Here is a 13891-nt window from a genome sequence, read left to right on the forward strand (position 1 = left end):
GACACTTTGTCCGCACTGTGCAGCTCCTTCAGTGACAGGCTGCTTCACCCGCGGTGTCTCACGGAGAGCCACATTCAGCTTGAGGAAGGAAGCAATTGAGACCCTCAGTATGGCTTGAAGATGCTCATCAGTAAGTTTGGACCTGTACTTTGACTTATTAAAGTTCATGGTGGAGAAGAGCTTTTCACACAGATATGTGCTCCCAAAAAGGTACATGGTCCGCTTGAACATCCTGAAAAGCTCAGGGAAGGTGGGGGGCAATTCTCTCAAAAATTGTCCAAGCTTGTCTGCTTTTCCACTCACCTCCCTGAACTTGACTTTGAGTTCAGAATTTCACTGCAGGTCAATGAGCTCCATTTGAAGCACAGGAGGGGCATCTTGCACATCGAAGGAGAAAGGGTCAGCAAAAATGTGAAAATTGGCTCTGTGTGTCTTGAAGTCTGCAAACCTGTGGTCAAAGTCCTCCTGTAGCTTTACAATGGCATCAGCATACTTCTCACCACTGAATGGTGTGCCCACATCCATGAGTGCCTTCCATGCTGGGAAATGGCAGAGGTTTGTCTGAGAGAGCTGGGCTTTCCATAACACAAGTTTTGTGGAGAATGCTCTGACGTTGTAATAGGCAACACTGACCAACTGCCCCTGGTCTTGTAATGTCTTGTTCAGTACATTCAGCTCCTGTGTGATGTCAACAAGAAAAGCTAAGTCCCTGGTATATATAGTCCTTGTATCCCTTTGTCCTGTGCCAGTTCGTCTTGTGTCTTGCCACCAAGAGAGCCAGTGTTTTTGAATCCAGAACCATTGTAGAATTTTGCCTTAGTCAAGTCAAGTTTAGTTTTGTTCATGTTTTTTTGCAAATTCCTTTTTTCTACGTTTTTTCCTCAGTGAGTGATTTTTTGTTGTACTTTAAACGATCTTGAGTAAAGACCTTGAGTTTGATCTTGAGTTGTTGCTTTTGAGTTCAACCTATTGTGTTACGTTCATAACAATTAGGTTTATTCAGGAAAGTAGTCAAAACTTTCATTGATTGGTTTTGATGTTCTCTGCCCCCAAAATCCAGACTAAATGGAAATTTCTAACTTTCTTGTAATATTTATTTAATATACTATGTGATATAATAAGGCTGCAAGCAGGCAAATAGTAACTGTTAGACTGATGTTGAAGCTATTGCTGCCATCTACTGTTTGCGAAAGGCACGGTCGATCAACACAAATGTTAAAGGTTTATACGGTATATAAATGTTTTTTAAAAGGGTTTTAAGTTGTATGAGGGTTTTACCTGAATTTCACAAATAAACACACAAAACCTAAAAACAGAATGGATTTCTTTTTTATTTGTTTTCTGTCAAACTTTATTCCTTTAAATCCGATTTAATTATGTTAGTGTGTTACCATGTGAACACATTGCTCACTGTAAAAACACATTTTCATTCCTCCCACCAGGCTTCTTGGGTGTGGCATCTTTCTCTTTCTCTCTCTCTCCCTTCTTACTCTCTTTTTCCTACACACACACACACATTCTGGTCCACAGGATGGATCTTTTGTCACCTCAACAAAGCATACTATGTCTGTTTCTTTACCTATTTATAAGGTGTTAGGTTACATTACTAACAGGGAGTGGAGTCTTCCTGTATGCAACTGACAAGATAGAACCTGTAAAGTGTGTATATGTGTTGTGTGTGTGTGCGTTTGTGTGTGTGATGACGTAGCAGCTGCTGAATCTGGTTTAGCAGGATTTCTGAGGGAAGGGCGAGAGAGCAGAGACAGACAGAGAGGAAAAGCAGCAGCATAGTTTAAACTATAGTTTTCACTAAACTATTTCTAACTTTACTGTTGTATATTAATCTTCTCCTGCTGGTGTCTACATATTGTGTATTTGAGCCGGGTTTCAGCACTAGGTAAGTTTCTTTTTGTTGGATTTTCATTAATTTTGTATCACACGCAGGACTGAACAGTAAACAGACTGTAGCCAGCAGTGTTTAAATTGAATACAGGCTGAGTTACAGATGTTATTTTTCTTATTTACCCTAAAACAAGAGTTGTTATTTATGCCAATTATGTACAAAAACACTAGGTTAATTCCATCTAAAGATAAGTCCAAAGGACTAGTGTTTAAGACCTTCTTTGACTCTGTGGTGGCATCAGCTATGTTTTATGGAGTGGTCTGCTGGGGCAGCAGCATCTCGGCTGCTGACAGGAAGAGACTGAACAAACTGGTGAAGAAGGCCAGCTCTGTCCTGGGGAGCCCACTGGACACTGTGGAGGTGGTGGGAGACAGGAGAATGACGGCAAGATGTTGCGCAATCAGTATAAAGAAAATGTGGTTTTCATGTAAACTGTAGATTCAGCCCACAGACAGGCGTTGTGGAATGTAGCCCTCTTGAAAGTACATGTATATCAACTAGATCTACTTTATAGTAAGTACCATGGGATTGGGCTTTCTATGGTAGTTTTAATGCTTTCCTAAAATGAAAACAGTTGGCTCTGTTTACTATATAACATAAATCTACAGTTTAATTTTCAGTTGACCATGCAAATATTTTTCACCAACGTTTGGTATTTTTAAACTGTCTCATTATAATCAGAGCAGGGTAGTCTGTGGTACTAACTGGACCAGATGTCACGTTTAATTAAAGGTCAGAGTAATATCACCACCTATTTTATTCAGCCTCTATTCCATAACTAAATGGTAATGGAGTTAATCCAGAGTTTAAAATGTTAACACCGAAAAGCCGTCAGTGCTGAGTCACTCCTGAGTCACTCCTGTTTAGTGAAATCTAAATATTTTACCTGTTTCTAAACACCCCCGTCCATAGCAGAACATACCTTATCTTGCGTGCTGGTAATCCTGTCTGTCTCCTGGAGGCGTGTCGACCGCCACCTACTGGAGATAATACACTGACTGTGGATAAGTACCTTAAACAACCCCTCTTCAAACAATCCAAACTATTCCTTCAAGTCCAGGTTCAACATTTAAATACAGCAAATAGGATCGACCACCGATTCTCCGATTGTTGGTCAACCACTCTACCTCTTGAGCCATAGCCGCAAAGATGTCTGTTATTGTGTTTTACACCAAATGAAAATTATTGTATTGCACAATAGAAAAATAAGAATAATCTGTACGCCAGCCTCATGTACCATTGGAAACTATGAGAGTTCAATGTAAAACTAAAAACTGACTGTAAACATTTGATTTTGTTTGCAAGGACAAAGACTTATTTCTTAAGGATCACACGCACACGCACACACACACACACACACACACACACACACACACACACACACACACACACACACACACACCTACACACACAAACAACTTAGTATCTAGGTAACATAAACTCTGAGATCACACGTGCCAGGAAGTTATATTTATACTGGACTAATGGCACTAGGCTGTCTCATTACCTTTGCACACATTGTTCATTCAGCAACAGCAGCAATGATTACTCTTAACATACAACATAACAACAGCAGCTGTGCACAATTAACAGCGTCCAAGATGGAGAACTAAATAACTTTTTGGGGTTTAAAAAACACAGCACACAAACATGCAGCCACATTTGGTGGAATTTAAGTTGAGTAGTATTTTTATTTAATGCTTCAATACAACATGTGCATCCCCTGTGTCCAAATGCACAACGATTAAGTGTAAACATCATACACTAAATGCTGTTGGGCCAGCAAACAAACAAAGGTATTTGCTATGTGATATCATTATAAGGCCATTTTGAGTAGCAATTACTACTGAACAATATTAGTGTCGTTACATTACACCAAGACTTGACAACTTCAGACAGTATTTTATGTTATGTAACACAGAGAAAAACAGAAAACAGAGCTTTACGGATTTGCTTTGTAACAGTTTCCCAATAATAGGGCTTTTTCCTCTGCAGACATTTTGAAATGTGTTAGTGTGAGAAGTGTAACTAATAATGTTATAGATGACTTAAAAGGACTTATTAGGACTTACTTAGTCTTACTTAGGACTTAGTTATGGAATAGACAACTTTATTCATGGTCCACAATTCTAAGTGCACAATCCCTATAGGGGATAGCCCTATAAGGGCTATATAAATTTGAATTTGAGATTTAGATGAGCATATTGATACCACTTTCATGTCAGGGTAAATATGCAACTGAAGCTAGCTGCCGTACAGCTTATCTTAGCATAAAGACTTTAGCAAGGCGGGACACAGCTAGCTTAAACCAAAGTAAAAACTTCAAATGTCACTGTTTCACTGTTTCACTGGGGTTTGTGTGCAGGGAAAAAATAACTACTTCTTGGTCAAGAGCAGTTGCCAGGCAACCAGTGGAGACTGGACATAAACATAGGCAGACTTGGTGGTGATGGCCTAGTGGTCTAGTGGTTACGCCTTCTAAACAAAACACTAGAAGGTTGTGAGTTCAATACCAGGCTGCCACCATTGTAAGGTACTTGAGCAAGGTGCTTAACCCTGAGTTGCTCCAGGGAGACTTTCCCTGTATTTATTATGTATGTACGTCGCTCTGCTAAATGACCTGTAATGTAACTTGGTTTGCTGGCTCTAACAATAGGGGTATTTCCATAACATGTTGAACTGTTTCTTTAAAATTGAGGTTGTTATCTGTCCTGTGTGTTCAAAAAGTGTTGGACTTTCTTGATGTGTCGATTACATGAACTCAGAAATGCTGGTTTGTCAAGCTACATTCTAAAGATAGCAAAACTATCCTGTCTACATCTCTGTCGGTAAAACAGATGAAACAAAAGAAACAAACAGATGGTGCTTATTGATTTATCCACCAGACACTGCAGCCAGTTGACAAAGGCATTCATTTTTCACCCTGAGATGACTTTATCTTTTCTGGCCTGTGCACATCTTGTTATGACTACTGAAGCATGGGCTTTCATTAGTGGGGCTGAGAACATTATTAATCCTGAATAACAATTTATGAAGCATGAACACAAAGTCCACAGGATTTACACTCTATTACTCAACAGTATTGTGAAAAACACACCTGCAGGCAGATAAAACAGTTTCTAAACGTCAGCTTCCTCTCCTGCCAGATCTGAGATTAGTTTGTAATAAAGATTTCCAACAAGCCCATGCAGGTTCTGTGTCAGACAGAGCAGTTTCGGGTGCAGCTCCTTTATTTTCATGTAACCTGCTTGCATCTGTTGGATTGGGCCAGATGTGGCTAAACATAGCAAGCCTACGTTTGACCTTATTAATGTAATAAAGAGCTAAGCCAATTAGAAGCAATATCTAAATTAATCACACAAGTTATTCAACTGTAATTGATTTCTGTTGGAAACATGACCCTGTTTTCTTTCTCCCTTTCTGTTACAGGTGCACATGTGTCTATCACCCAGGCCAGTGCAGCAGCAAGGATGAACTGGTCAGGGCTTGAGAGTCTGTTGAGTGGGGTCAATAAATACTCCACTGCGTTTGGGAGGATTTGGCTGTCGATGGTGCTTGTGTTCCGTGTAATGGTGTTTGTGGTGGCAGCACAGAGGGTTTGGGGCGATGAGAGCAAAGACTTTGTGTGTAATACTCGACAGGTAAGCTCAACACACTATTTTTCTGTACTTACACTGTACCTTTAAATGTTACTTAATTTATTGGGGAAATTCGTTTCCCACTCGCACCTCATTAATGGTGCATTCAGGTACCCGTATGGTCCCATTTCCTGAGTTGGGAAGTCTTTTTTCCGACTTTGGTGTGTTCTATCTAGAATCTAGGTCACTCTACATGGACGGTTACAATACAACCCTAATACCATATTACAAATGACATGTAAGCGAAAAAGATTATACGAAATACGTGAATTTATAAAACATTTTGTACCATCAACCTAACATTTAGCCTACTTTTGTCCGCCTTGTTTCTGCGTAATATGACATCAACTTGACAAGTTTTGTATCAAAATGTTCGAGTTGTTCCGACTTCACGTTCAAGTGAATCTTCCCAGTTGGAAACTATTTTTTTTCAAATTAATCCAATTACTAGTGAAGTTTTTCTCTTGTGAGTCCCCCAACTTTATGAAAGCGAAACACCAAATTGATGGAGAAGGAGCCTTATTAAAGAAACGTGATTACTTGGGACTTTGATACTTTAGTAAACTTGCCCCCGTTGCTAGAGGGTTGGTAAGTCATCTCTTGCCAATTTATTAAGTTCATGGGCTAATGTGTTTTATACAACACAAGGTAAGGACAATCAGCACTATTTATTAAAGCAAACCTTTTATTAATGTAGCATTCTTTTAGTCTGTAATCCCAATTGAAATCAACTGAAAAATGTCTACTTTATATTTGTCTGTAAGTCTTGCTGGGAAAAGTTCTGCTTTTGGAATGTCCCTGTTTTTTTGTTAAGATTTATGTCTATTTTACAGATCACTTAAATAGGGCTGCAGGTTTAAATGTTTTTTTTTTTTAGAGGTATTATAGCCTTCCATCACATCCTCCAGATTTAATTTGAGCAACACTAGTGGTGTTTTTTTTGTATTCATTATTTCCTGACAGTTGCATTAGCAGTGGTATTAAAGAAAATGATTGCCTATTCTGCAAATTCTTGAGTTCACAAATGCAACCTAAGCCTCATCTTATCCATATGAGACAATAATTATAGTAAAAGCAATTGCAATACGTTTAAAAAATATATATATATTACTTTGTTTCCAGCCTGGCTGTACCAACATCTGCTATGACCACATCTTCCCCATCTCTCATATCCGTCTGTGGGCGCTGCAGCTGATTTTTGTCACCTGCCCGTCACTGATGGTGATGGCTCATGTTAAATACCGCGAAGGAAAGGACAAGAAATATGTTGAGCTGCACCAAGGCTCTCACCTGTACGCCAACCCTGGCAAGAAGAGAGGGGGGCTGTGGTGGACCTACCTGCTGAGTTTGGTCTTCAAAGCTGGATTCGACATAGCATTTCTCTACATTCTGTATCGGATATACCATGGATATGACTTGCCCAAGTAATGCTCATATCATTACTTTCATCATTACAGAAAAACATGAACATTGAACAGAACAAACTGACTATCTACTGTTTGTTTTTGTTTTTCTCCTGTTCCGCCTTTAATCTTGTCTATTCTTTTCTTTTAGGTTATCCAAGTGTTCCCTGGAACCATGCCCCAACACCGTGGATTGCTTCATTAGTCGTCCAACAGAGAAAAAGATCTTCATGTTGTTCATGGTGGTTTCCAGCACGCTGTGCATCTTCATGTGTATCTGCGAGATGGTTTATCTCATCGGCAAGCGCATTGCCAAATTGGTAAGGATCCGCCAAGACAATGTGAGGCTCCTATTCGCTGAGCAGCACGAGCTCACCAACATGGCCCCACCCAGGTCCCAGTATTGTAGGACTGATCCAACGCTGTCAGACAGCCAAATGAGTTTAAACAGAAGGGAGAAGATCAGAGAAGGTGGTATAAGTACGACCCTGTAGGACGGGTCTGTCTTCTAACGGGTGACCACACAACAGGACCAAAAGTTACCTAATAAAGTTAACAAACCAAAAGACTGATTCAAGGGCTGATCCTGTGACACAGCTGTAGATGAAATATTCATGACTCTCCGTTGGAAGGATCTCCAACACTGACCGCTTGTATGCTGCAGGACACTGTTAAAGAAGAGGACGACTGGTATTACTATGTTTGGATATCACATTTATTTCTTTGTACTATAGATCTCATCAATTTATGGTGGAATATACAAGGACAATCATCCAGGAGCTGGATTTTATAGCACACACGGAATCAGATGTTGTGTTTGTTGATTGATTCTTTATCATGAATCAACATCAATACATCAATATGTCAATTTAATTGTATGTAACACTATGGTAAATTACAGAATTACAGCACTCGTTATCTTTAACACTGTTAATAACTCTATTAATTGTGTGAATGAGAAGATTGCCTCTTGTGCGTTCATATTTCTTCTACTAAAGGGGCCAAAATGCCGCTGGGAAATTGATGAGCTGATGCCCCACATCAAGCGTTGAGTTATCCATCAAGGTGTATCTCTTTGCACCATGGAAGATGGTCTCTATCTAGATTTGGATATTGGTAAGAGGATATTTCTAACCATCTTATTGTACAGACTGGACACTAGCTGAGCTGACAGGGGGATGTCACACGACAAAGTCATATGTACTTTCATCTTTGGTCAAATCCCCAGACACAGAGAAGACATCTACTGATGAGTCAACTGGAATGTCATAATGTGTTTCAATTTCTTTTAACTTGTTTTTATTGACACACATTGTGCTATATTTAAGTGCTTGTAAAATAAAAATGCTGATCAAGCTCAGTGTCAGGCTTTCTTTCTTTGCAAAAAGGTCTATTATATTATGTTTTCCTCACAGATTTAAAGGATTTGATGCTGCTCCTAATATCAGTGACAAACTTAATAGAGAAAGGGAAGGCTTAATCAAAATAACATTTATAATACATAGAATATTGTGCAAATGAATGCATTTCTTTTGTTGGTTAAAGACATCATCAATGAAAATTTGGACAGAATTTTTTTTTTTTTCATTTCATTATGTTTAATTTCAACCCTGTTACCACTAGATGGTAGCATTGGAGAGCATTCTCCAAGTTATAAACCACATTTATATCTGTCGATCGATCTATCTATCTATAGACATTTTGGTGCTTTTGTCCAAAGGGTAAAAAACGCAGCCACACTGACTGTTTAGTGATCAATTATCAAGGTAAGAACAACCACAAATACCCGTGGAGCGTGTATATAAAATCACGTGCTGGTGCCGTGCATTTAAACAGCAGATGATGTGGACAGTGGATGTACTTCAACCATATTAGGCATAAAACCTACGTTGCTGACTCCAAGTACTTCTAGAAAATATGTCTTTAAAAGACGTAGAAATCCCTCCCAGTTGATAAAATCTTTCGACATATTTCTCTCGTGACTTGTCTACCATGTCCCGCTGTGAAAATGTCCGACGAGGATGGGATTCGAACCCACGCGTGCAGAGCACAATGGATTAGCAGTCCATCGCCTTAACCACTCGGCCACCTCGTCCACGTGTACTACGTCACACAAAAAAAGTAAGCAAAGACAGTTTATTGGACTTTATTGTTATCAGAGTTCATATTTTGTTGGAATGCTATACCTATAAGAAAAACGAACGTCAGAATATGTCGATCTCAGCTGCTTCACATTTCATAATTATCAGCCTCCTACCGTTCAGCCACTGGTTCTAACTAACAACACCTGGGTAATATAGGCTACTAATACCCTGCAGACAAACCTTTGTCATTCTTATTTTGAAGGCATAGTCTTGGGAGATTATTATATAAATGTTTAATATTGGTCTTATCACCTGGCACTGCTTGCTGATTTACATACGTAAACAGAACTGTGTGTGAAAACTGAACACTGAGCAGGAGGGATTTATTTGATCATTTGCCACAAAGGTTAAAGCACACAATGAATGTTATGAGTTGTTGTTATAATAATTGTTTATGATCATAAATTAGAAATATATATACCTTTTTTTAAAAGGTTTTTTTCACTGCTGTATTGGAATCACTTGTTATTCAACATTTCAGATTTCAGTCAAGTGGAAGAATTAGTACTTTTTGGAAACACAGACAAATAATTATATTACTTTAATAAAATAAACAAATGGAAAAAGCACTTCAAACATGCAATCAAAGAAATGACCTAGAATATGTTGATGACACACGGTCTTAGATTCACTTCCGAGATTTGATTGCTTATGATTTGCGTTTTCTGTTCCATAAATCCACCAACAAAGTGAGATATTCCAAATGTGACAATGCAAACAAAAGCATTACAAAAAGTCCAGAAATACAGTGTAGAACATATCTATGTGAAAAAGACGTGAGACCCCACTACCTGGTCAGTGAGCAAGACATGTGTTATTCCTTATCATATTGTACATGTCACTATAACCCTGGGCAATCCAGTCTGGATTTGTTCAGCACTGTCCATTTTCTACAAAATCCTGAAACAACAGTCAAGATTTTTTGGAATGATTTGAACAGGAGCCAAATTTGGAGGTGCCTCACTGTGATAAAAGCCTCAGTCAGCATTATGTAATATGTCTTCAAAGTCTCAGTCCGCAATCTGCCAGGTTTCTGCAGGGTGGGGAACACACACACACACACACACACACACACACACACACACACACACACACAGTTTCCTGTAATGGCCAACATATCAGCCCACACTGCTTCTTTCTCTGTGCTCCAGGTTTAAAATAGCTCCCGTTCCATCTCAGGTCTTTACCATGATATTTGTTATGGTCTTATATAATCGGCACCTCCTGATCTTTTCTTCCTCTTCATCCTAGCGCTTGTATCCCATTATGCCTGCCTGTATCTGTTTCTTTTCACTCTCTCTTTAGTAGCTTTGACAGAGAAAAAAGATTGTCAGTAATTTTCATGGCAAATGTAGCCGGTCTGCTCCAGCTCAGACAAACTGGCAAACATTAAAATCCTCCTTTTTTTCGGGTTTTGTTGGAGCTTTTGTGACGCGGTAATTGATGAATGAAATGTAAAGGGTGTTAATGTGCTAATGGTCCTGGATTTTATTTACATTTATTTACTTACATTCACCAATGAGCCTGTTTATTTTGTGACAATTTCACCTCTTGCAATCCCCCACAAGTAGCTTATCAACTTCATGCATGCTGCAGAGCTCTCTTATTACAGTCTCAAGCTATTTTACCACTAATTCATGACCAAAAACAGAAAGGTTCGAGCGTTTGCTCTCAAGCTGTGAAAATAAAGCTTTTCTTAGTGGCTTTTGTTGGAAAACCTTAACTGAACAAACTTGTAACATTAGACATAAAAAAATGCTCGGTACTCCATTTACTCTTTGAGTAAAAATGTGTTAAAATGTTAATAATATTGTTAGAAGTAATGAAGTTAATTTGTGCACTTCAATTATCAATTTGAGATCACATATTAGCGATTCCTTTTGCTCGGTGTTAATGTTTGATCACCATGATCAGCCAGCTAGCATCAATCCAGCTAGCATCTAGCATCTCTGGACTTCCATGACGAAAGATTTAATGGCAAGTTATTCTTTTTTTTTCCTTCCTTCCTTCCTTCCTTCCTTCCTTCCTTCCTTCCTTCCTTCCTGGCAGCCAATATATTCCTGCTATGTGTTTAAGAAACATCTTGACATCCTACTCTATTTGCACATTTCTTTATTCTATCTCAGCATTGCATATTTCAGGACATTTTTAGTTGGGACAAGTAGGTGCCTGTAAATACTGATGATGATGTTGATTATTATTATTATTATTATTATTATTATTATTATTATTATTATTATTATTATTATTATTATTATTTTTTTTTTTTTTTTGGAGTGTTGCTGTTGGCAGTGAAAAGAAACCCAGATTATTATTACAATTTACAGTATGTATGGCTCCTTACCGTGCAGCCTGAGATACAACTTTGAAACCTCATTCTTTCTACTTTGTATTCTTGAATGCTTGTCTTTCTGTGTGTGTGCGTGTGTGTGTGTGTGTGTGTGTGTGTGTGTGTGTGTGTGTGTGTGTGTGTGTGTTGTTCTGTGTGGGTGCTAGCTGTTTGTATGCACTGCATGTGTGAAGAAAGAAGGACGAAAGGAGCTGCTGAATCTCTCCAGAATATTATATACACACACACACGCACACGCGCACACACACACACACACACACACACACACACACACACACACACACACACACACACACACACACACACACACACACACACACACACTTAGACAGACAGACACACACACACACACACACAGACAGCAGCCACCCACAATCGCACACCCACAAAGTCAAATACACAACAATATGAAGGATAGACGCCTAACAGAGAGAGATGGGCAGAGTAGTTGCATGTTCTGTTAACATTAATGCTGCATGTATGATAATCACTGAAAGAATTAAGACATAAGGCCACAGTTGCAAACAGCTACAATCAATGATTTGCTTCTCTGCAGTAGGTGAGTTTAAATATGGACGTTATGTTAATGGTCACTGCAGATACACAAAGGAATAACATCTTGTCAGTGGGAAGATAAAGAACGGTGTTTTTATGACACTATGGTGTTGCTGTGGCATTTTCATTTGGCACAGCTTTTATTCTCATCTGTTTCCATTTAATATTTTGATAAAGCACCATGAATAGAACTGTATGTGAACATAAAAAAGGACCTACAGCCAAATTCTGTTCTTTTTTTTTTTTTATCCTCTCACCAGCCTATGCAGTGAGACTGTCCTCTCCAGAAAAGCAACACTGCCCTAATAGGTAATTTGTTGGTTTCTTTTACCAACAATAGACAATAGACCTACCTGTCCAACAAATCCCACTTCATTTCCCATCATAACCACTCCTCTACCACAGCGCCAGTCACCCAAGGCCCCCTCCTCTTCACAATCTACATCCTCCCCATCGGTCATATACTCCGCCACTTCAACCTGGACTTCCACTGCTATGCCAACGACACACAGATCTACCTCAGTACCAAATCCTCCCATAACCCAACCCTCTCCCACATCGAATCATGTCTCACAGCCATAAAAAACTGGATGCAACACAACTTCCTCAAACTTAACAGCAACAAAACCGAACTCCTCCTTATCGGCTCCAAATCCTAGCAAAACCTCCAACCTGACACTCACCATTGACGGCACCACTGTTTCTCACTCCCCTCAGGCACGCAACCTTGGCATGATCTTCGACCCCACCCTCTCCCTTGAGCCCCATATCCGTCATATTGTCAAAACTTCCTTTTACCACCTCCGCAATATCGCAAAAATCAGACCTTTTCTCACCCGCCCAGCAGCTGAAAGACTGATTCACACCTTAATTTCCTCCCGCCTTGACTACTGTAACTCCCTACTATATGGCATCACCGCAAGCTCCATCAACAGACTCCAACTGGTCCAGAACTCTGCCGCCCAACTCCACACACACACCAAATCTTGACACTACATCACCCCAGTCCTCAAAGAACTCCACTGGCTACCTGTCTCCCTCCGAATCAACTACAAACTCCTGGTCCTCACTTACAAAACCCTCCACCACCTAGCCCCCTCCTATCTCACTGACCTCATCTCCCCCTACGAAACCCCTCGATCCCTCAGATCCACCTCAGCTGGTCTCCTCTCCACCCCAAAATGCAACCTGCACAGCTTTGGAGATAGAGCCTTCTCCAGGGTAGCACACAGGCTCTGGAATTCCCTCCCGCAAGACATCCATGACTCTCAGTCCCTCACTATATTTCAGTCCCGCCTCAAGACGCACCTCTTCTCAACTGTCAATTACTAGCCCCCTGTTAATCGTATTATTCTTTCTTTTTCTCTTTCTCTTTTCTTCTCTCGTCCCAACCCCTCCACTCCACCTCCCCTACTATTGTAAAAAGCGCTATATAAACTAAATGCATTATTATTATTATTATTATCATCATTATTATTATTATTATTATTATTATTATTATTATTATTATTATTATTATTATTATTGTTATTATTATTATTATTATTATTATTATTATTATTATTATTATTATTATTATTATTATTATAAGCAGTTTCACCAAGGGCTTAATATCTACTGTGGCTATGAACTTATCAGCTGCAGAAGGTTGTTCAGTGAGTGCTTTACATAGTTTTTTTGTCATGGGTTTCACCGTTTAGGCTAAATACAGGTTGCCCTTCCTTACTAGTCAAGGTGGTTCGGACTGTAAGCAGCTGAAATTAACACCTCCCAGCTGAACGTACCTGGAACACCTCCCGAGGGAGGCGCCCAGGTGGCATCCTTACTAGATGCCCGAACCACCTCAACTGGCTCCTTTCAATGCAAAGGAGCAGCGGCTCTACTCCGAGTCTCTCACG

The 13891-nt window shown here is 39.5% G+C and overlaps 1 protein-coding gene and 1 non-coding gene across 3 annotated transcripts; one reads left to right on the plus strand and one right to left on the minus strand.

The window, feature by feature from the left end:
• Nucleotides 1-1671: 1671 nt before the first annotated feature.
• On the plus strand, nucleotides 1672-8299 carry gjb9a (gap junction protein beta 9a). 2 transcript variants are annotated; one of them, XM_029460585.1, is made up of 4 exons: nucleotides 1672-1897; nucleotides 5333-5544; nucleotides 6664-6965; nucleotides 7096-8299. In XM_029460585.1, exons 2-4 carry the CDS (start codon nucleotides 5374-5376, stop codon nucleotides 7436-7438), a joined length of 816 nt encoding a protein of 271 aa, XP_029316445.1. In that variant the 5' UTR covers nucleotides 1672-1897; nucleotides 5333-5373; the 3' UTR covers nucleotides 7439-8299. The 2 variants fall into 2 exon arrangements, with proteins under 2 accessions (XP_029316445.1, XP_029316444.1); XM_029460584.1 differs by lacking the exon at nucleotides 1672-1897 and having other exon boundaries at nucleotides 4967-5544.
• Nucleotides 8300-8957: 658 nt separating this feature from the next.
• On the minus strand, nucleotides 8958-9039 carry trnas-gcu (transfer RNA serine (anticodon GCU)). Its single transcript has one exon. It is a non-coding gene; the product is annotated as a tRNA-Ser (tRNA).
• Nucleotides 9040-13891: the final 4852 nt, after the last annotated feature.

Source organism: Cottoperca gobio, chromosome 22 (assembly GCF_900634415.1).
Source record: "Cottoperca gobio chromosome 22, fCotGob3.1, whole genome shotgun sequence".
Taxonomy (NCBI): Eukaryota; Metazoa; Chordata; class Actinopteri; order Perciformes; family Bovichtidae; genus Cottoperca; species Cottoperca gobio.

Coding starts and splice junctions, on each gene's coding strand:
- gjb9a (XM_029460584.1), top strand. CDS start 5,299: ATGACCCTGTTTTCTTTCTCCCTTTCTGTTACAGGTGCACATGTGTCT. Junction 5,545..6,663: donor TTGTGTGTAATACTCGACAG/GTAAGCTCAACA, acceptor CTTTGTTTCCAG/CCTGGCTGTACCAACATCTG. Junction 6,966..7,095: donor CATGGATATGACTTGCCCAA/GTAATGCTCATA, acceptor CTTTTCTTTTAG/GTTATCCAAGTGTTCCCTGG.